Here is a 20,632-nt window from a genome sequence, read left to right on the forward strand (position 1 = left end):
AGCCAAAGTAGGATGACAGTACATGAACTACGAAGGCACGGATGAGTTGGCAGACCACCAGCATGATTCTGAGGATTACACCGTAGAGCGCGAGGGGGTTGAAGCAGAGAGAAGGCGCGGTCTGTAAAGACTTGCATGTGTCTGTGTCGATTCATCACAGCTGTCTAGTACACATCATGCGCATTATTATACATTCGTATTCCAGGATAATTTGAGAAAATGCCTGTGTCGATTCTTTGAATAATTTTTTATCTTCCTATTCCTATCCTTTAAAAAAAAGCCCCTAGTTTGAATGATGCATTTAATTGCGCCATTTACACAGAACAACAGCCCATCACACAAACAAACTGCGCTCCATACCATCAGTCTTTATTTTCCGGTCTTTAAAGAGAGTTTTCAAATCCGCATTTTCGCTTATATAACAAACAAATCCATCGGTGCTTAAAGCAGCTGTAGAAGGAACTACTCAACCGGTAAAACTCTGGCACAATGCCATACAATGCAGGCTTCATTGACGTCAGTTTAGAGAGCTGTCATGAAAAATTTGCGAGATTATCATCTTTGTCGTCATTCCAACATGATATGACATCCTACACGACAGCAGTCAGGTAATTTGTGGTGGAAGCTTAAGCCGTCGCAAATATTTGCCAAAAGATTCTGACAAAGCGAGGAAGAAAGTTGAAGTCTCTGACGCCTTCAGGTATCACTACCAAATGTATCGAGGGGATTGCGCTACTTGAGAAAACTTTACTTATATCGATAAGGGTGGTCCCATGTTAATGTTTTTTCTGTAAGAATGCAGAAAATAAAAATTCATTCAACTTGTCTAATTACGATTAGTGCAGCTGCGTTTGTGCGTTGAAGACAATCCAAATCGCACAACAATTTTCGTCAAGTGAAAGCGGAATGAAGTCGATGCATTTTTAGTGTGAAACTTCTTCATTATTACATATTGGCAGAAAAAAAAGATTGTGTGCATATTTGTAACGCTGAAATGGGCTTAAAATGCCAAAATACTAAAGAATGTGTGTCGCTCTTAAAAGTTGGTTTGAATTTCATGTGCTTTCAATCAAAGAACCAGGTGAATCTTCAAGCTGGATCTGAAAGAGAGATGCTGGTAAGTGGAAAAAATATGTTGTCACACCGGCTTCATGAATTCCAGGCAATGTCATTTGGACTTTGTAACGCAGTGGCCACCTTTCAAGACCTTTTCTGCCCAACCAATGAAATCATTTAAAACAACGTTTTCCCTGATTGACAAAGGGTTAACTTTATAATTCACTCTTCACTTTATTCGCTTCCATGACTGGTTGACTAGCAGCTATTCTCGACTTTTGCCTGACTTCGTAGAGCAAGGGGCGTCAATTTGCTCTTTTGTTGAAATCTTCCTTTTACCAGATGTATTGAGGTATTTTGAAAATCTTTTAGTCAGTATTCACTTACTAAGGTCTCGTGTGCTCTCTCTATTGCTGTCAAGAATGAATGACGTCGGCTTTCAAGGTCTCGTTCTAGGTGCAGAGTTTGTCAGGTGGATAGTGGTTAGGGGCTGTTATTCAGGCAAACATCGAAGCCTCTGCGACTTCTTAGGTGTCTATACTGTTTGGGGTTAGCATAGTTTCAGCACCAAAGCGTCTATCAAATGGTATGCAATGTATCAGATGTCCTAGTTTAAACAGTCCAGCTTGAACTATCACTTGGCAAGCTAAAGGGGTATAATTTTAGTTGTAAAACCCAAAGATCACTACATTGACATAGATTTTTAGGATCAGACGGAATTGAATGAGAGTGATTTAGATGGAATTCGCATTGCTTCCAGTGCTCCTGCCGTATTTTTACGAGCATCAGAAGATCCCATCTGATTTGTATGCTGGATAAACAGCCCTCTCTTGCATCACATATCTCGCCACTTCGTTGTTTTATTCCTAACGTAAGTCGACCTCCAACGAAATACTTTACCAGATAGAAATAGGTGAATACATCAGTATGGAGTTTATTTATGTAGATTTAGCACCGATGCAGCAACCCAAATGAACTAGCTCCATTCATAAAGCGGATCCCTGCATTGATTATAAGGCTACCAGTTTTCTTTGATTAAAGGAAAATTAAAAGATAAGGCGAAATTCACACGGTGATATTGTTGCTACTTTAGATTAATCTATGTTAAATGAGCAAAAAACTTTGGTTCCAGCCTCTCAAACAGGAACCATTTCCGATCAGGTCTCTCCTAAAGAAATAAAAGCATAAAAGCTTCTTCACTGAACATTAACGAACAAATGCCACAATCGACAGGTAGCAGATATCTATGACATCACTGTGGACAACTGCTCTGCACAACAATGAAAATGTCCAGTCAATGAAGGAATCCGCTAATCCATCAGCTTTGGTGGTACCTGCATTAGTGATGCATGTTTGACACCGATTTGAGAGGCTATCTAAACCCGATCGGAATAGCTCTCGGAAGGACTTCTAACAACTCGTGGAGCTTACCATCCCAGCTGGGCGGACTCAGCATTAACTCCGCTACCGAAATGGAACTCGGTCTTGAATATCCGTGCGTCATGAATTCCGTAGAATTTTCACCTAGAGGAGGAGGTCGTTTGATGTCCTACTTATTCCAAACAAAAGAAAGACTAATGTCATAAATCACTAGTAGGAGATGCCTCCTTGTAAGGTAATTATTTTATATGCGTTAATTGAAATTGCGCCATACTTCTAAGATCACGTTTGTATATTGGCGATAATTCGATCTTGACTGTTAGTTTATTCCTGCAGTCATTCGTGCTCCATCATACGTGGCCAACCATGTTCTGCTCCAACTCGAGCAAAAGATATCGGCCACTGAACAAACGTCCGAACAGCGTGTGCAGTCCAGCGCTTTGTCTGCACAATTGATCCACCTGACTGTATGGGATTAAACGGCGGGCAATGAATTGTGATGACCAACTCACGCGGATCTTCCAATCATTCCTTATATCTTGTAGTGCAAGTAAGAGTTTATTTACGCGAGTAGGTGGGGGCTTATGCCGCCTTGATAATAGTGGAAATCGTCAGCATCCATAAATGAATAAATGAGTGAGTGGATAAGTAAATAAGATATAAATTAATGATTAAGTTGCTATTAAATTACCAGATCTCTGGCTGATATCGGCTTAGATGTATGGACTTTGGTGAGGTGGTTCTATGCATCTTTACTCAAAAGGGGAACTAGGAGTCAACTGGCAAAACAATGAAGAAGACGCACAAATTGCATTGTCTAATATTATACAGGAAAGGCTTTGTTGATTATGCTTTTCGGTAAGACCAAATTTAGAGTTTGCAAATATTATCAAGGAAACAAAGACGAACTGAACATAGCAAATTAATCTGGATATCGTGGTTTGGTTCAACTGCTGCGTTGAAGAGTTAAGCTGGTGCATAAGCATCACCAACATATCTGCTGCCACATGCCACATCACTCCCATTTCGTCATGCTGCGCGTGTTTCCCTTAGCAAAGTTTGGCCAAAAAGGTGGCACTTGATTGGTCCGTTCGACAGTTAAAAATAGCACGAAGGCGATTTTACTCACGCGGATTTGTTGGAAAAATGTCGATGCTTCATTGAGAGAATGAATAAAGGAACGGCAAAACGCGCAAGAGTTGGTATATTCTGGATGCAAGAAATCGCACGAAATGCTTTGATGTTACTTCTCTTCCATGTAGCGCATCATCACAGCCGCTTCTGGTGCTAAATTAGCATGTTACGGCAGTCACTCTCTTGCAATTGAATGATGTGATTGATACAACAGCTAAGAGGTGCCCGTTCTCTTCTATCTCTTTTAGGAAATTGCAAGCCAACTCAGCAAATTTTGCTCTCAATAGGCTTTTAAATGCTTTACAATACACCGGTTACTTGTATCAAAATAATGTGGGTGCTACCGCTGTTCTAAATGGCACATCAACCGGACCGCAAAATGACGCTGATCAGATTTACGCATCTGGATACAAATTGTTATTCAACTGCATTGCTGATGGAGGTGATGGGTCATGGCAACGGATATATTCACACCTTTAGTACTACTAATATATTTGACGCAGGATTTCGTGTCATTCCGACCACGTGATGCAAATCACAGTGCATTTCATCATGCAAACTTTGATCGAATGTACGAAATACCTGCCAACCTGTGCAGTGAGGTCGAGTTTGGGGTGACTGGAAGCCATGACGTGCATTCCTAAAATGGCACAAGGCAGTAGTAATATTCAGAAAATTCATGGTAACACTTTCTATTCCTACAGTTCTAGTTAGTACAGCTAATGCACATGGTCCCAGTGTTGTTGACAAGACTGGTCCACTCGCGCATGAGTTGCAGATCCCTCTTGGACACCACACCTTCGGCGTAATTGAGGGTCGTGACTATTGTTTTGCCTTCCACTGCAAAACCTCCTTTGGGCAACGTGGATGCCAGAGTTAAGGAGAAGGGTAGCTGAAGTTTCGTTTCATGGCCACATTGTGTGGTTGATGCGCTCTCTACATCCTCCTCTGCAAATCGACGATACTTGCTTTGGTCTAGCAGGCGCTTGCACTTCTCTATGGGAACCCAGGCGTGTGTCTCAGGACAGGCAAGGTAGGAGGGTGAAAACTGAGCCTTGTAGTGCATCTTGGGGCAGGAGTGGATGTAGTAGCCTAAATAGTATTGTGTGAAGTCGGCAAGGGCGGGTACGACCGCTCCGTAGGTTCGTTGAAGGTGTCGAACAAATGCAATCTCTCTGCAAAAGAAACCCCACAGGTATTTATAAAACAACCAGTTTGCTTCTAGAACGAACTACTTTGTGGTCGACCTAAACTAACCGAAGAGCCGAGTAGGTGCCCAAACTGAGGAATGCGTATTCAGGATCGTAGAAGAAGTAAACGGAGGAAAGACAACCCGGAACCAAGTCCACCACACTAACGGCAATCAACTTCTTTCCATCCAGCCAGTACTGTTGGTGATAGGAACCGAATTGTGGAGCGCCAGCGACTTCCGCTGCGGCATCGTGTGCATTCTACAGTTAAATGGAATTACAGGATTGCCAGTACGAATTCGATTGATACGTTACAGTGGCAACTCATTGAAATGGACTTACCACGAGATTGGAATCAACTAAAAATTCCTCGAATGCCTCAGGACTTATGCTTGCCGGTGCCGCATGATGAACACCGACCTGGTAGTTGTAGTACAGTTTGTATTCCTCATCCAAAGTCTCACTGAGTTCTGAGGACCGAGGTGAGCATTTGCACAACCGGATCTATTCAAGATGGCATAGCCGGGCTTAATATTAGCACGCACCCTGACAGTACACGACACACAACCAAAAGAATAAGTTCGCTTACGTCTAAAGTGTGTACGGCATTTCCTTTTGCCTTTTCCTGTTCCAGGTATTCCTCAATTTCCTTTGCCTGGTTCTTTTCAGAACGATTCTTCCGACTCTGAGAGTCAGCTTTCAAGATTTCTTCGTAAGGAACACCAGTTTTCTCGGCCCGTTGAGCCATACGTTCCTGTTTAGCCTGCCATCGATTTCGTTTTGAGGATCCCGATCGTCCATTTGTTAAAACTTGGCTTGCATTCTCATATATGCCCGAATCTTTTGATGTATTTCTCTCAGCTGGCTTTTGAATATTGACACAGGCACTGGTTTCGACGTCAAAGCCTTCTCTAACAGGTGAAGAGTCGGTGGCATCATTTTTATCGAAGAGGCTATCTACACTGCTGACGGAATCGATGCAGACATCTCGTGATTTCCCAGCAGCATTCGGAGATTTACCTTTCTGCAAAAAGTTTGCCACAATATTTAACACCCTCTTCTGTGACTTCGAGATCCTAAAATGCTCCGTGTCACACCTGATTGGGTAGGCTGGACAACACGTCTTCCTATTCATCGTCTTGTAAACGTGATTTCCGTGTCTAAATTATAAATGAAAAAGGGGTGATGCTAGGTGCTTACCGACGCCATCCCTGATCCATGAGGAGTCTGTAGTCGGCCACGTTAAGACTACTGGATGATATGTCTATGCGTGATGAAGGTAATACGAGTAAAATCGACTTACGCCATGCTGCTTTTGGTGAGGTAGTATCGTCGCAGTATCGGCAGGAATCACTTAATTTCTCTCCTTCAAGTTCGATGAGTGAAAAAGTGGGATCTGAATGCTGTTTCATGCCGATACAGGTGAAAGCCGCGAAAGTAGAATGCGGTGTTTCGCCAATTTTCTTCAACTTTTATATTCCCAATGAGCGTGAAGCCGACCAATCAGCGACGAGAGACCTTGAATTTGGAAAGCGTGTTCGACGTTAACCTGCGCCAATCATATCGTAATCTCACTTCATCTAAAATACAATTTAAATTACCAATTAGTATCGTATTGTACAAAAGAATCCAGTAATGGTAAAAAAGCAATTTACCAATTTAAATAGTAAAAGGCAAACAAGGAACCACTTGATTGTGAGCATAGGGACAAAGGAAACATTAGGGAATAAAGAGCTGGAAGGTAACTAGGGCAGACTCAATAAGTAAAATACATTGACTCCTCAAAGAGACACCAAACCGCATTTTCGAAAATGCATAACTTGCAGATTTTAAGTTAAAGTTTTAAGGAACATCCTAAATGTAATTTGACACAAATAAATGTGCATGCATGCACTGCCTTATTTGTTTCCATAACCCATTTTGTAGACCTTTATTATTAATTAAAAGATTTTTTTTAATAATATCTACCAGCTTCTTGTTTATCTCGTCTACTTACTCAACCTTTCCACGTTTAAACTACATTTGCTAGAATGCTCATACATCAACACGTGAATTGGTAGAGGCGCCTGGCCATCGTAATGACCATCGTGATGGAAGCGAATAAAGTCCCTCCGCGAGCTGTTGCGCCTCCCTCCTAACATTCGTAACCGCTTCAATGATCCTTTGGGAGTCGACGGTCTTGGCCTGACAATTTTCAGCTTTTCTAACGTGACGGTTGTTAGCTGTAATGAACCAGGATGCATTAGCAGCAATCTAAGCATCAAGATGACCCTAAACCTAGCCCTAACTCATTCAAAAACCAAATTCAAGCTTTGCTAAATTATACAGTTTATACCCATCAAGCCTCATTTTGCATCAGTAAGTGTTGTGGACTTTTGCAAACGCTGACAACATGCCTATTGCGATTCTCTAGAGGTCCCTCCTTTATGGTTGCTTGAATGCATTCTAGAAGGTCTCAAATCTCACGCTCTTATTCATCTCCACCGAGCGGCCTACGCTACTCATAGACCGACTTTAAATACCAATATCAGTAAATATGATCAGCTTCCATTCACGGGCCGGTGGGCTTGCCATTGTGAACAACAGTAGCACCTCCACAATTTCAGTACAAGTAGTCTGTATGTTGTAATGCATTTGCAGACCTCCTGAAAGCAAAATTTTCTGGGTCTGCGTGCAGTTTCCTTCAAGATGTAGACAAAAATTGCCATTTCCTAGCTGTGGTATTAACAGCATCAATTAATCTCGAGGGTGTAACAGCAGCGGCGCATGCCAGTTTGGCAATAGAAGCGGTTGTGGTGATATGTTACCTGGGAAAGAAATAACGTGAAGTCTTTAGTAGAACTCCTTGCAACCAGAAAGAACCAACACTCAGGTATTTTTCCATTTCTTTATTTACTCTTTCATTAAAATATTATCATTTTCCTCAAAAATGTGTGTGAGTAAAATCGCCCCCTTGCTATTTTAACCGACAGATGAACCAATGAAACGCCGCCTTATTTGGCAATACTTGTCGGGAGTATGCAAACGCAGAATGACGAAATGGGAAGTAATGCAGAATGCCCTTTTGTCTGCCGTGTGGCAGTAATTATCTTGAAGTTTATGTGCCAACTTATGCATCTGAATGCGGTAGTTATACCAAACCACGATAACCAGATAAACTCGCTATACTAGGTGCATCTCGGGTGCTATGTCAAGGTTGGTGGACTCTAACTCAGTGTCAACTAAACGCACAATCAATTAAAATTTTTCCTGTAAAATATGAGATAATGAAAATTGTGCATCTGCTTTATTGTCCTAGCAGTTTCTGCTTAGTTACACTTTTGACTAAAAATACAGAAAACCAGTTCGTCGAAGTCCTTGCATATATACATATTAACTTAATAATCAGTCAATCATTCAGCCTCCAAGTCAAACCCATCAACTCACTCATTTATCAGTAAAATGACAACATTACCATGCTCCCTCAGCTACTCATTTATTCATCTTTTTGGTCGTGCCCCCATTCAACTGGTCGGTAAACCGAACGCTGCATAGACAATCGGGTAAATCAAATTTTTACTCATTCGCGGGATTTTTGCACCTCCTTTTCAACTCTGACTGGCAATTTTGGTTCTTCGATGCATGATACATGCACTGCAAACCCCCTTTTAACAGAGACACTTTTTTGCTAGTTTTTTTGAATTTTTAAGCCCATTTCACCGTTAAAAATATCCTCAAGTTAATTTTCTCTACCGGCAAGTACCAAAAAAGATTCGTCATTTCTAATGCACAAGATCCGATCACGCATTCGGGCTTGATTTATTCGAAATGCTTTAATTTTATTAATGCTTTTATGAGGTGTCATGGTATCTCTTTTAGGCACGTTATCGACTTAAAAGCGCAGTTGTACCAGTCAAAATCAAGTGTGTTGGCTGAATTCCTAGTGGCGCTGAAGGGTCTCACAAAGTTAGGCAGCTCGTTATGATTAATTATCAGGATTTTTGGAGGAAAAACTTTGGCATGAGACCAATCTTACTGGACACATTCCAAGGTTTTGAAATCGTGTGCTCCCCTCAATGCAGCTCCTCTTCGAGCATTCACGTTTTCCTTTGCATTTTGTATTCAAGCATTGAGGTATCGATGGCTTCAGAATTTGCAATATTTCATCAAAAATTTGTGACAGATACTTGAGGAGCATTGGAGTTCTTCCTCAAATTTGCTAGCTTCCGTTGCCCGTTGCCTTGTCACGCTGGAATCATGGTGGTGATGACAACTGCACCGGTTACTAATGACAGTCCTTAAACTTACACCAGCAGAACCAACTCCGTTCTACAGTACGCCAGGTTCTACTGTCAATTTTAGTACTCTCATAACTGCTTTTAACACTTGTCAAAGAACAAGAGACTCATGATCTGCAACGCAATTCCATCACCACAAAATATCTTTCAACATTAAAAAGGTCTTTTGATAGTTCGTTTAACTTGGGAGATTTTGTGCATTAAAAGAAGAAAAAGAAGGGGAACAACACAGTGTTAGGTGATTTGAAAAGGGCATCTTTTCAAGGTATTCTGGCATATTAATATACTGTAGATGGCATTCACCTACCAAAGCACCCTATGCATTATATAGCTGTGATGACTTGATGTCTCGTTAATCTATGTGTTGGTCTACGCAGACACAAATAAGGCTTTGGAGACTGTGCTCCACTCTGCTTTGCTCTACTACACTACGATTTGCGGCGTGATCTTTGAAGCGTCCTAGTAGCCCGCCATTTCATTGGTGTCCTAGTAATTCATGTTCTGCCTTACTACCTTGACTAATCACAACTTTGGGAGGACTCGATGGACATCTGCATTATGTTTATGCTATTCCTAGTTTAACATTTCCTAGGTAATTACTACCATTCAGAGCTTCCTACGCCAACCAATTCTACACCCTGTTAGACGGCGACCGTCCTATTTTACACCCATCTAAGAAAAATAGGGTTTATTGCTTCTCATCCTCACAACTTTATCAAATTTTCTTCAGCAAATAGATCTTCTGTTAAAAACTGCATTGCAACTGAGATTAACACGGCATGCGTGCCCCTACTGCACTTTGAAGGCCACCATTAACCCTCAACAGCCAAACTTAAGACCCAGTAATCTGTCATTTCGATTGATACTTGCCACAACTACGAGGACAAGGATGATCTAGATACGTTGGTTAGCGCAGCTATAAGTTATGACGCATAAGGCGTGAGCAGATTTTTCCAGAGCTGATATTCTCCTGCGTCCCCTAAGTCTTTTACCATACTTCACCTCTTAGTGCCAAACAGTGCAGTGACGTATTGAACGTGCTTTTCCTCATGCGCAAGTGCGTTTGTCATGCAGACTCCATCCCACAAAACGCGGCTACTTACTTGATTGTAGAAGACTATGCCGCTTTTGCTTAACTCTGTAGACAACGCTCCAATCATTCACAGTCCACCACAGTCCTCTTAATGAGATAGGAATTTGGATGTGCAAGAGATATGCGCTTGCTGGTAAGCCTAAATTGGCATAGATGCGGTAATAATGTCCGTAACATTAGCAAGCCTGTCTATCTGGTGTCCTAGAAATTGCTCGACTGCTACCTCAAAGTAGATGGAGACAAAAGAGATAATTTATTATTCCCTGCTGACCAATTGCTGCAAAGGAAGATGGACAGTCGCGTGTTCTACTTGCAGATAGTGTTTTCATAATCAATAGGAATGGCGATGATTATAATTGCCATCTTAGGTAGAATAGACGAATTTGTACAACGACCAGATCAAAAACGCGCCACTGATGTCAAATTTGCGAAGTAAATGCTCTACTGTAGCAAGCAATTGTCTTTTTCTCGCCTGTGGAGGTTACGACAGAAGACATAATGCTGATAGAATGCCAAGTGTATTAATGAATAACCTGCCTGAAATTTATTTCCTCTTTTAAGTTGGCATTGACGCAGTCTATCGAGTTGCCGTGATTTTAGGACTGATTACACTGTCTACCAAGCCCAGGGCTAGACATGAAAGCGGAGCTGTTCACATTCCTAACAGTGGTGAGCAAGTCGTCAGTTTTTATAGCAAAATGAGCTAATCAGCTTCAAATTTACTTACTGCTGAAATGCTCCCTAGTAGTAAGCTGGACAGTAAGGATAACCGAATGTAGTGCATTATCACTTCAGTACTACATCCAGAGGGGTCTATTTTGGTAGAAGTGTTTGTTGCTGGAGGCGGTAATGACAGTGGCAAGGATCTCACGTCTTCCCCTGGTCATTGGACCCCAACATTCAAGCGTTCTATAATAGATTCTAACTCATTTTCAGCAGATGTTTCTAGTAGTCGCCTCTTCATCGCAGGTGATCTTGTTCGCATTTTTATCTTGCCTAACTTCTGCAGGTAGCTCTACTCCACCATAGAGTGGTAGAATATCATAGCTCTCGTTCTTCCAAAAAAAATCAAACTGGTCTGGTACTTATCTTTTTCTTCATTCCAAGGAAATATTGTAGGTGCTCTGTGAAGTTTGTTCAATCTTTTTCCTTTCTGCGAACAAAGGAACCGTATAAGAGCTAAGAGAGTCTACTGATAAAAAAAACTAACCTAAAAGAGAATGTTAAAGGTGAACCGAGACTTGGAAGGTGGTGCATAAAATGGGAATCATATTTTGCATCTCAGGAACTAGAGCTGTCATAATACATTTGGGATCCGATTCGCAAACTAAGTAGTAACTGCCAAGTGATATGTATTGCCAGGTGCTTCATGAATTGTGATGTCTCAGTCCTAAGAGTGGTGGCACCACTCTCAATTCGATGCAAAAGTTATCTTGTTAACCTTCTACACCATTTGTATAATTTATTTTTTATTGCCTGCTTTACTCCTTTTTTTCCTTACGAGCAACGCTGATTAGCCTACTCGATTCCCCTCCAGCAGTATTGTTTATTTGAGCAAATGAGCTATTTATATGAACGAACGACTACTACTGTTGGGTGCTGAGGTGATGGTCTGGTGGCCTACTTCAAATCCCAGTGTTAAGCTGACATACGACTGACATTTCAAGGTCAATCAGTAATCCATCATCACCTAATTTAGGTTCATTTGGTCGGCCATGTCTTCAGATTTATTTAGGAATAGTGCAGCGTAGAGAAATAGCACAAATATCTCAAAGTTGTGCGTTGATTGTGCACAGTAAAAAAGGTAATCCTCGGTATATTGGCGAATAAAACTAGCTCAGCCTACAGTCCCGACATCTGTGGGCCGCTAATTGGTGAATCTACTCACATTCTTACGTTGAGGATATGAGTAGGCTTTGCTTTACACGTTTTGCTCATACAAATGCCATTACAATCAACAGTGGCACCCTTTGAATTGGTATGAGCAAAGGTGTGGATAGTTGGTGCATGAGTGTAGCCAACTGTACTTCTGTTGCTACTATGTACAAGCCACCAATAATTCGCTGGACCATTAAGCCATATGCGATCAGTGGAGGACTACGTTGGCCATGTCCTAGTAATGGTTAAAAACATTTCCCTGCTTCTCCCTTTTGATTTTGCGTCTTTTCAACTCGTTTACTAAAGCACAGTCAGTAGTCGGTGACCCTTTGCATTCATGACGAAGTGTGGAGAGTGTATGATGATTGGTATGTATCCATGGCTTGTCATGCTCTGTAGAAGACCTAGGAAATAAAGGACATTTGCTGTCAGTAGTGGACATACTGTGGCCCTGTGGTACCGAGAAATGACCAGAAGCCGTATTGACCTTGTGTGTGCGCCAAGGAGCCCTGTTGATTTTATTTGGAGCAGTTAATTGCACTCCCGCGTTCTACTTGTGAAAATAGCTGTCTTCCTTCTTTTGATTTGGCTTTTCTTCCTTCCTTCTTTCTTTTTTCTTCCTTTCATTTCTGAACCAAAACCATCTGACGGCCAAAGCCGGCATAATAAGGGGAACCTACTAAACAATATATGATAAGTTATGGTGCCTTATTATCCCATATAACCACGGTCATTCAAAGGAAAACTTACAGTTTAGTAATTTTTCCATCACTGGCAATTCATAATAGGCAGCTTCCCCGTGACAGCACTACTGTCAAGTACTTGTAGGAGATGTTGATAACAACATAAACAACCCAGATTCAGGGTTTCGGGCGTTCAATTTTACGAAAATTAGAAACTGACTTTTAGTACATTCGGCAGGGCTGGAAGCTGTTAAATTCGGTACACTCACTCAGTTCTCTTCTTTTGACAGACCATAATTTTAAGACAACCCTTCAACGCTCTATGAAATCTACTGTTCTTGATGGTGTCAAGATCATGCAGAAGTTACACGCCAAAAATAATGCAAGATATTTTCTGCAGTCCTTACTCTGAAATCAGTGTATTTAATCAGAAGTCATCTTTCCTTTTGGTGTTCGGCTGACATTCTGATTACCCAAGGATTCAGTAAACCTGCCAAGGTAATTAATTTCATATACATCTACACTTAGCGGAAAATGTCATCTTATATTTAAGTCATTGAGATTGTCAATCCTTCAAATAACCAAAAAAATGTGTAAGTTAAAGATGCTTATGCTATTTAACACATGACTAACAAAAAATAAAAAAAATTTTTGACTGTACAGTCAACGACATTGCAAAATGCGGAGTTAATTCATTGTACCGAAGAGTACGTTTACAAAAGAGTTAATTTATTCTTTCTGATGAGCACGGATGTTGGATATGCATGTTATTCATCGAATCTCGAGCACCCTGAGATGCAGGCTCGTTCCCTTGACTATTGGTAGATGCATAGTGATGGAACGATGACTTTCTATTGAGGTAGTAATGTCCTTAACGGCATGCCAGACCTTTCCAACTTGCAGCAATATACTCTGCCTTAGTGCGCACTAGTGCTATTATCGAGGAACCGTACTTCACAAATCCTCCACCCATCCTAACATGTCGATGCAGAACACTAAATTCCTCCCAAATAATTAAACCAGGTCCACCGAGTAAATACGTGCAGCTACTTGGTTAGCAATACCAAACATAAGCGAAAAGACGCAACCTGGTATTGTTCAGCCATAAGTAGACCTGAGTTAATGTGGACTTAATCACAAGGCAGAGGTGGTACTTTGTCCTCCAGCCAATTCAGGTAGACAATCTAAGTGGGAGGCACTTGATAGATGCGGGCGAGTCTGCTGGCTGACCGCGGCTGCTGCCAGCCGCGATGTGTTCCCTTATCTGCCCAACTCACCAGGCTAATCTGCAGCGAGAGGCTGTGTTTAATGGTTCCCATTAACTGGACAATTTCACCGGAGTTGGTGCCATCAAGGGATAGATTGAGTCCGTGATCAGACGACTACAGAATTGTGTTACAAGGACTGCAATCTGCTGTAAGCAGGAAAGGGAAATGCTGTTTAGGTGCTAATCATGATAGGTAAGTAAAAACAGTTTAACACCCAACAATCCCTCCGGCAATGACTCATCATAAAAAAGATTCCAAATTGCTGTATTCATAAGGTCAGCAAGTTCTTTACCAGTGCCGATTCAGCATTCAAGTTTATGCGCTGAAGTAGAGCCTGAATAGGCTCATGAGTGTCTTCGTGGTAAGTTAATCATAGAGTCGAGGATGACTGCCAAGTTTAAAAGTACTTCAGATCTCAGTGTTGTTCATAATACATATTTTGCAAAATAGCAAAGCTGCAATAAAACGCTAAATGTCGAGGTAGGCACTAAGCTAGTAGGAAAGGAGACTATATTAATTGCAAATAGCAAATAGCATAGCTCTATTCTTCTTTTCCTAGCAGAAAAGTTTTGGTGCACTAATTTGTAATCATGCCATATTGCACACATGGTTTGGCAGCACTTCAATCATGATCATGCAGACGAGGTAGAGCACACTGCTATTCGTTAAACTTCTACTGTAAACAATTTTTGTGAGTAAAACTGCAACTACTGCATGATGGCCCTCTTCCTTGTTTCTTTAAAGACAGGCAATTTGAAGCTCTCTGATTGTAGCCACCACGATGTAAAGCATCCACCATTTCAAAGCCTTGAAAGTACAAATTCCATAATTTGGCTCCTTCTGTCTGTGAAAAACCAAAATATTAGAAGTGGTGAAGGTAAATGCTAGTAATAACTCCTCCGCAACTTTCATTCCACGATGTAGTTATTGTGAGAGGTTCAACCTGTCCTCCTTTCTAGCACGCCACAACACTGTGTACTTGCAAGAAAAATCATTCAAGCGAAACAATGTACTTGCCAATAATGGGGAGATTTCCTGTGGATGTGCATGCATCTTTTATTCATTGAGGGATTATCGCCTTAAGCTTAAGAATTGAATGCAAAGATTGGATTTCACAAGCTCTGGCATAGCAGTAGGTGGCTTCTCTGAAATAGTTGAATAAGGAAATCTGGACCACCCGTCTACTCAATCTCATCCCCGTTTGTCCAACTGTATACAAGTTTATTGCAAAAAACGGGCATTTAATTAAGCCCATCTTAGTTAAACTAAAGAATTCAAATGGTAAAATCACATTAATCAACTTTGGCGGCCACCTGGCATTACTTGTGGGTGCATTGCTGAAGTATGCAATTGCAGTGTACATGGTGGAAGTGGTAATCTTGCTTCTATTTAAAAAAATCTCTGACTAGAATCACCCTGTAAAGTTTAACCATCAAGTCCCAATCTCGCACAGTGAGTGAAATCTAGACCAATGACGCAGTCCCTGTAAAGTAGCTTCCTGTTAATGCAGGCTTATGAAAGAAGAGTGCTAGTCCGTACCATAGGAAAAGCCTGTCAATATCCACACCCGTATTCGTTTTCTCAATTCCGAAATTGCACTGTTAAAAGTGCGTTATGCGTTTGCGCTCCATCTGCTCTACATTCCATGGGAAACACGTCGAGATGGAGGGAAGTTTTGCATGGAGGAATTATATTCGCGAAGTGTACAACCTTCTCATTGTATTCAAAGTAAACTTTCAATTGAAAAGATTAAGGTGACTGCATTCGGTTGAGTGATCAATCGCAGTACGCTTTGGCACTGATTTAAAGTGTCATTACTTCATGCATAACATCTGCTACCAGTAAGGCAGATTTCATACACATTTTTCTTCTTTTTAGCCAGTCAGTTTTAAGTGTCACACAGCCTCAATAAATGCTTCTTTGCCATCTACACAATTAAAAATCCCGGTTTTGTTGTTTTAAATGAGGACGGCATTCACCCTCATCATACTTCTGCCATGTCCCCTTATTTTGCCTAAACATAGAATGACAAGAGGGTGATTGGCATTTGTGGCTCGCATTGCTCGCGCCAGTGGTGATACACGCGTCCAAATGCTTGTGCTACTTAAGTGAATAAAGTAGAAGCCATTTACGTAAAATAGAAATGAGGTATTTTGCATATAGACTGAAGTGAATGCCACGTGAGAGGGAAATTTTTCTTAGGCCTTCAGGTTGTTAGAAGGTGGATTTTTGTTTCATGAAATTAAGCTATCCTGCTAGAAATTATCACCCCTTAAACATGATTTTTGCAACTTTCCTACATGGAAATTTCATTTTCAAAAGACTACGGGTCTTTCCTAGATGCTCGTAATTTACAATTTTCTGTAGTTAACTAAGACAGGCTGACAGTGCAGTCAGCGTTTGTCGAAAGACATTTCATTCGTAGTTGTTTAACAAAAATCATTTCTTCCAAAGTGACCTCAAAAAAGAATCGAAAAACGCATTTGAAAGGCCCTTTTTAGAGTCAGTGTCAGACTATACACATACGGATTGGTGCATCCCACGAAAGCATGTCAACAGGTCCAGCTATTGGCATTGATTTGGGCACGACTTTCTCATGTATCGGTGTTTTTCAAGACGGTAAGGTAAAAATCCTTGCCAACAATCTGGGTTACCGCAAAACTCCGAGTTATGTGGCCTTCAGAGATAAAGAACGAATCATCGGTGATGCCGCAAAGAATCAGGCGGCCGTAAACCCCACACATACGGTTTTCAATGTGAAACGGCTAATTGGGCGCCGTTTCAACGATGAGGCAGTGCAAGGTGACATGAGACGATGGCCATTTAAAGTGATAAATTCAGGAGAGAGGCCGAAGATTGAAGTAAAGCACCGCGGTGTGACGAAGCAATTCACAGCGGAGGAGATCTCGTCTGTGGTGCTGCTGAGGATGAAGGAGACCGCAGAGGCGTATTTGGGTGAGAGGGTTAAAAATGCAGTGATTACAGTACCGGCTTGTTTTAATGACAGTCAACGTCAGGCGACGATTAATGCTGGCAAAATAGCGGGCTTGAATGTGATGCGCATAATCAATGAGTCGACAGCAGCTGCGCTTGCCTACGGTTTGGACAGGAGAGTCGACAGGCAGCGCAATGTGCTCATCTACGATTTGGGTGGTGGTACTTTTAATGTGTCTATCGTGTCCATAGAGAATGAAAATTTTGAGGTGAAGGCCGTTGGTGGTGACACGCATCTAGGAGGTGAGGACTTTGATTCTCGACTGGTGGATCACTGCGTGGAGATGTTTAAGCAAGAGCACAAGGGAAGAGATTTGACGACCAGCGCAAAAGCCATCAGCCGTCTGAGAAAGCAGTGTGAAAATGCAAAGAGGACATTGAGTTCGGCTGAGCGCACGAACATAGATGTAGAATCGCTGTTTGAGGGTATCAATTTCTCTGCATCGATCACACGTCGCTGTTTTGAGCAATTGTGCTTAGACCTCTTCTTTAGGACGCTAGAGCTTGCGAAGAAGGCATTAAGTGATGCCAAGTTGGACATGGCTGATGTTCACGAGGTATTGTTGGTGGGTGGATCGACCCGTATTCCAAAGGTGCAGCAGTTGCTGCAGAACTTCTTTTGTGAGAGTAAGTTGAACAAGTCCATAAACCCGGATGAGGCAGCAGCTTACGGTGCGGTGTTGCTGGCATCCAGTCTCACTGATGAGAAGCCGCTGATGCTGGTGGAAGTGGCGCCACACTCACTGGACTTGGTGACAACAACGTTGATAAAGCGTAACACGAAAATCCCAACGAAGACGTCAGAGGTCTTCACTACATCTTCTGACTATCAATCGAGTATGTCATTCCAAGTGTATGAGGATGGGCATACAACGGCAAATGACAATAACTTGCTGATCGAGTTCCAGTTGTCAGGTATCCCATTAGCGCCGTGCGGTGTTCCTCGGGTTCAAGTGACCTTTGCTATTGACGAAAATGGCATTTTCGATGTGTCGGCAGTGGACAAGTCGTCGAGGAAGCAGATTGACATCAGTATTAAGAACAGGTGTTGTCTGTCGGAGGATGAGATTGAGCAAGTATTAAATGATGCGGGGAGGTTGAAGTGGGAGGATGAGAAGCAGAAGAGTAGGATGGCAGCGAAGATTATGCTGGAGAAATACATCTTCACCATAAAATCCAAGATAGAGGACGACGAGGTAAAGCAGGAGACATCGGAGGAGTTTCGCGAAAATGTGCTTACCATGTGTGATACGATGCTCAAGCAAATAGACATCGACCAAATGGCCACAAAGGAGGACTACGAGCTTATGCACACAAAGGTTGAGAGTGTGTGTGGCCCCATCATGGCAATGAACATACTCAGTCCGTGAGCACGGAGATATGAAAAGTAAAATGGATGAGTCTACAAATTAAATTATCTCCTCTTCATTCGATCCTGGGTCACTCGAAGTCACGAAATCTGGAAATGGGCTTACTTTGCTGTGATTGCCTAACAGTAACCCGTGGGGATTTGTTACCTGCTATGCATTTCAGTGACTATACATGTAAGCACTTAGCTATCCATTTACCCACAAGCATTCAGCACACTTCTTTACTTAGTTATTTGTAACACGTCATCGGCCAGTGAAGTTTCAAAAGCAGGAATCAGCTATTACTTCACTTCATATTTTTTATGAAATTACCATAGGCAGTTCAACAATGGGCCTTGTCATATTGTTAAGGTTTGGGACAGTAAAATCAATTACATGCAATTGGCTTGAAATACATATGGCTTTTACTATTTAAATTGACGCTTCCAAATTTGTGCCACGATTCAACGGTTCCTCATTCCACGGAAGTATGGTAAAATGGTCACTAACTGCTCGTCGTCATTAAGGTAGAAGGTACCTTTCAAGGTGGTTACAACAGGACAGACCAAGTAGAAGTTTAAACAAAACTGAGCAATAATAGCTTTTAATCCTCCCACGAACACTTTTGTATCCGAGTGTGCAATCGTACTTATTTTTCCACATTTTGTCTTTAGTCATTCAAATATCCGCGCCAATAATTACAATGGCCTATCATATTTGGACGGGATAATCTAAGTCAAAAATCGGCCTGTCCAAACCAGCGCTCCGAGCTGGGATTTTTAGTAAAAATGTGCAATAATTAGTCCGTTGCACATTTCTTAATTAGGGTCAAGTGTTGTTGGCTATAGAAGGTTCTTCAGCCGATATTGCTTTAAGAATTGAGGGAGGGAAAGATTCTGCTGTTGGGGTGTAGGGCATTGATCATGAGATTAGGATTAGAAGTTAGAAAGTTGTCTCCTTAAAAGCCAAAGCAACTCCCTTCACTGCTTTAAAACGCGAAGGTGTAATATTGTGAATCATGTATTCCTTGAATTATTGCTTTTGGATTAGTAAAGTCATGGCTACTTACTTCCACGATATTCTAATGCTAGAAAATTAAACTCCTTCCCCTACCCTTCCACCTTTTAAAACACGAAGTCACAAAACCCAAAAATGTGATTATCTAGATGTGAGAATGTATGCATTTACCCATTTTAATGATCGAAGATGGAAAAATAATTTGACCTGACCTGTAAAATGTGCATGCAGGAATAGTGACTGCCGATCACACTCCTATCAATGCTGGAAAAAACTTTGCGTTTGAGAAATGGACTTAAATTTCACTCTGTTCAACAATAAATGCAACTGTGCTGGTCAAGTAGATGTTAATAACTAGACACGAAGGGTTATTCGTACGTTGGGAATATGAAGCCAATTGACTACCAACTAGATATCTTTTACCTTTTATCCATACAACTCTCACCATCTAAAATTCCCACGGATTAGACAGAGATGGATAATGATCTGAAGAAAGCAATTGATGGGTGATGTCCAATCCTTTAGGCGTGGACATTGACTGACAAAGATACTCAAAATGAATTTTTAGTTATATGTGATTAAGATGGCACAGATTTCGGGTTCAAGTATGTCATTAATCTTCTTAATTTGAGAAAAGAGAAATGTTTCATTTGCTTCATATTTTAGTAACTGTGAGCTGCATGAAAGAAAGACGACAATCGCTTTGCTGAGTGATCTGCTAATTAAGCAACGTTAGTCTTCTTTAAAATTAAGAAATTGAATTTGGAAAGTGCATAGACGTAGAGGATGTAAGGATAGAAAAACAGCTACCGAATGCTATTCTATGAACTTTTGTTAACAATTTCGGGGGTGAATTTGCCAAATGAAATATCTACTTGCTGATGCAAAGAGAATTGTTACAGTTTAAATCCAATCTCTAATTCATAAGAGGAGACACAGTCTATGATGAATGAGTGAATTGATGAGGTGACCAGTATAGTGCATCCCTTTATCCCAACTAATCTAATTGCCTTTGAAGTGAGGTGTTTGTGCATTAAATGTTCTTTTTCACGAAGTATTACATGAACCTGAATAATTACCTTTAACCACCTCTCATCTTCCCTGTGCTCCTGCTTTCACCCACGTTTTCGTGCCCAACATTGCGTCAAACAGAAGAATATGACTTAACAGATGTTGATGGGATCAGTCCTATGTGCGTGCTCAATTGTATAGTACGGACCTCGATTCTTTGCATGCATGCGTTGTGTGATTGGTACAGTTCAGATCACAATAGTAAGTGCCACAGTAATTACTGCATATCTGTTCACACATCC

General features: G+C 41.3%; 4 protein-coding genes across 4 annotated transcripts in view; 2 read left to right on the forward strand and 2 right to left on the reverse strand. All coding sequences in view use genetic code 11, as the record gives it.

Moving 5' to 3' along the window:
• Positions 1-4,050, forward strand: part of EGR_10211 (hypothetical protein) — a gene marked incomplete at both ends in the record, with an annotated part of 6,301 nt that extends 2,251 nt beyond the window's left edge. Inside the window, 3 exons of the mRNA XM_024499460.1 lie at positions 960-1,117; positions 3,209-3,294; positions 3,819-4,050. Coding sequence (XP_024346125.1) covers positions 960-1,117; positions 3,209-3,294; positions 3,819-4,050 — 476 coding nt within the window. The remainder of the gene's footprint in view (positions 1-959; positions 1,118-3,208; positions 3,295-3,818) is intronic.
• Positions 4,051-4,276: 226 nt separating this feature from the next.
• On the reverse strand, positions 4,277-6,172 carry EGR_10212 (Arginyl-tRNA--protein transferase; the record flags this gene model as incomplete). Its single annotated transcript, XM_024499461.1, has 6 exons — positions 4,277-4,745; positions 4,828-5,021; positions 5,103-5,264; positions 5,350-5,920; positions 5,961-6,024; positions 6,064-6,172. 6 exons carry the CDS (start codon positions 6,170-6,172, stop codon positions 4,277-4,279), a joined length of 1,569 nt encoding a protein of 522 aa, XP_024346126.1.
• Positions 6,173-16,508: 10,336 nt separating this feature from the next.
• On the forward strand, positions 16,509-18,323 carry EGR_10213 (Heat shock cognate protein; the record flags this gene model as incomplete). Its single annotated transcript, XM_024499462.1, has 1 exon — positions 16,509-18,323. The coding sequence occupies one exon, from the start codon at positions 16,509-16,511 to the stop codon at positions 18,321-18,323; it is 1,815 nt and encodes a 604-aa protein (XP_024346127.1).
• Positions 18,324-19,460: 1,137 nt separating this feature from the next.
• EGR_10214 (hypothetical protein) overlaps positions 19,461-20,632 on the reverse strand; it is a gene marked incomplete at both ends in the record, with an annotated part of 8,994 nt that continues 7,822 nt past the window's right edge. The window contains one exon of the mRNA XM_024499463.1: positions 19,461-19,531. Within this exon, the coding sequence (XP_024346128.1) occupies positions 19,461-19,531 (71 nt within the window). The remainder of the gene's footprint in view (positions 19,532-20,632) is intronic.

This window comes from Echinococcus granulosus (genome assembly GCF_000524195.1).
Source record: "Echinococcus granulosus chromosome Unknown EG_S00199, whole genome shotgun sequence".
NCBI lineage: Eukaryota > Metazoa > Platyhelminthes > Cestoda > Cyclophyllidea > Taeniidae > Echinococcus > Echinococcus granulosus.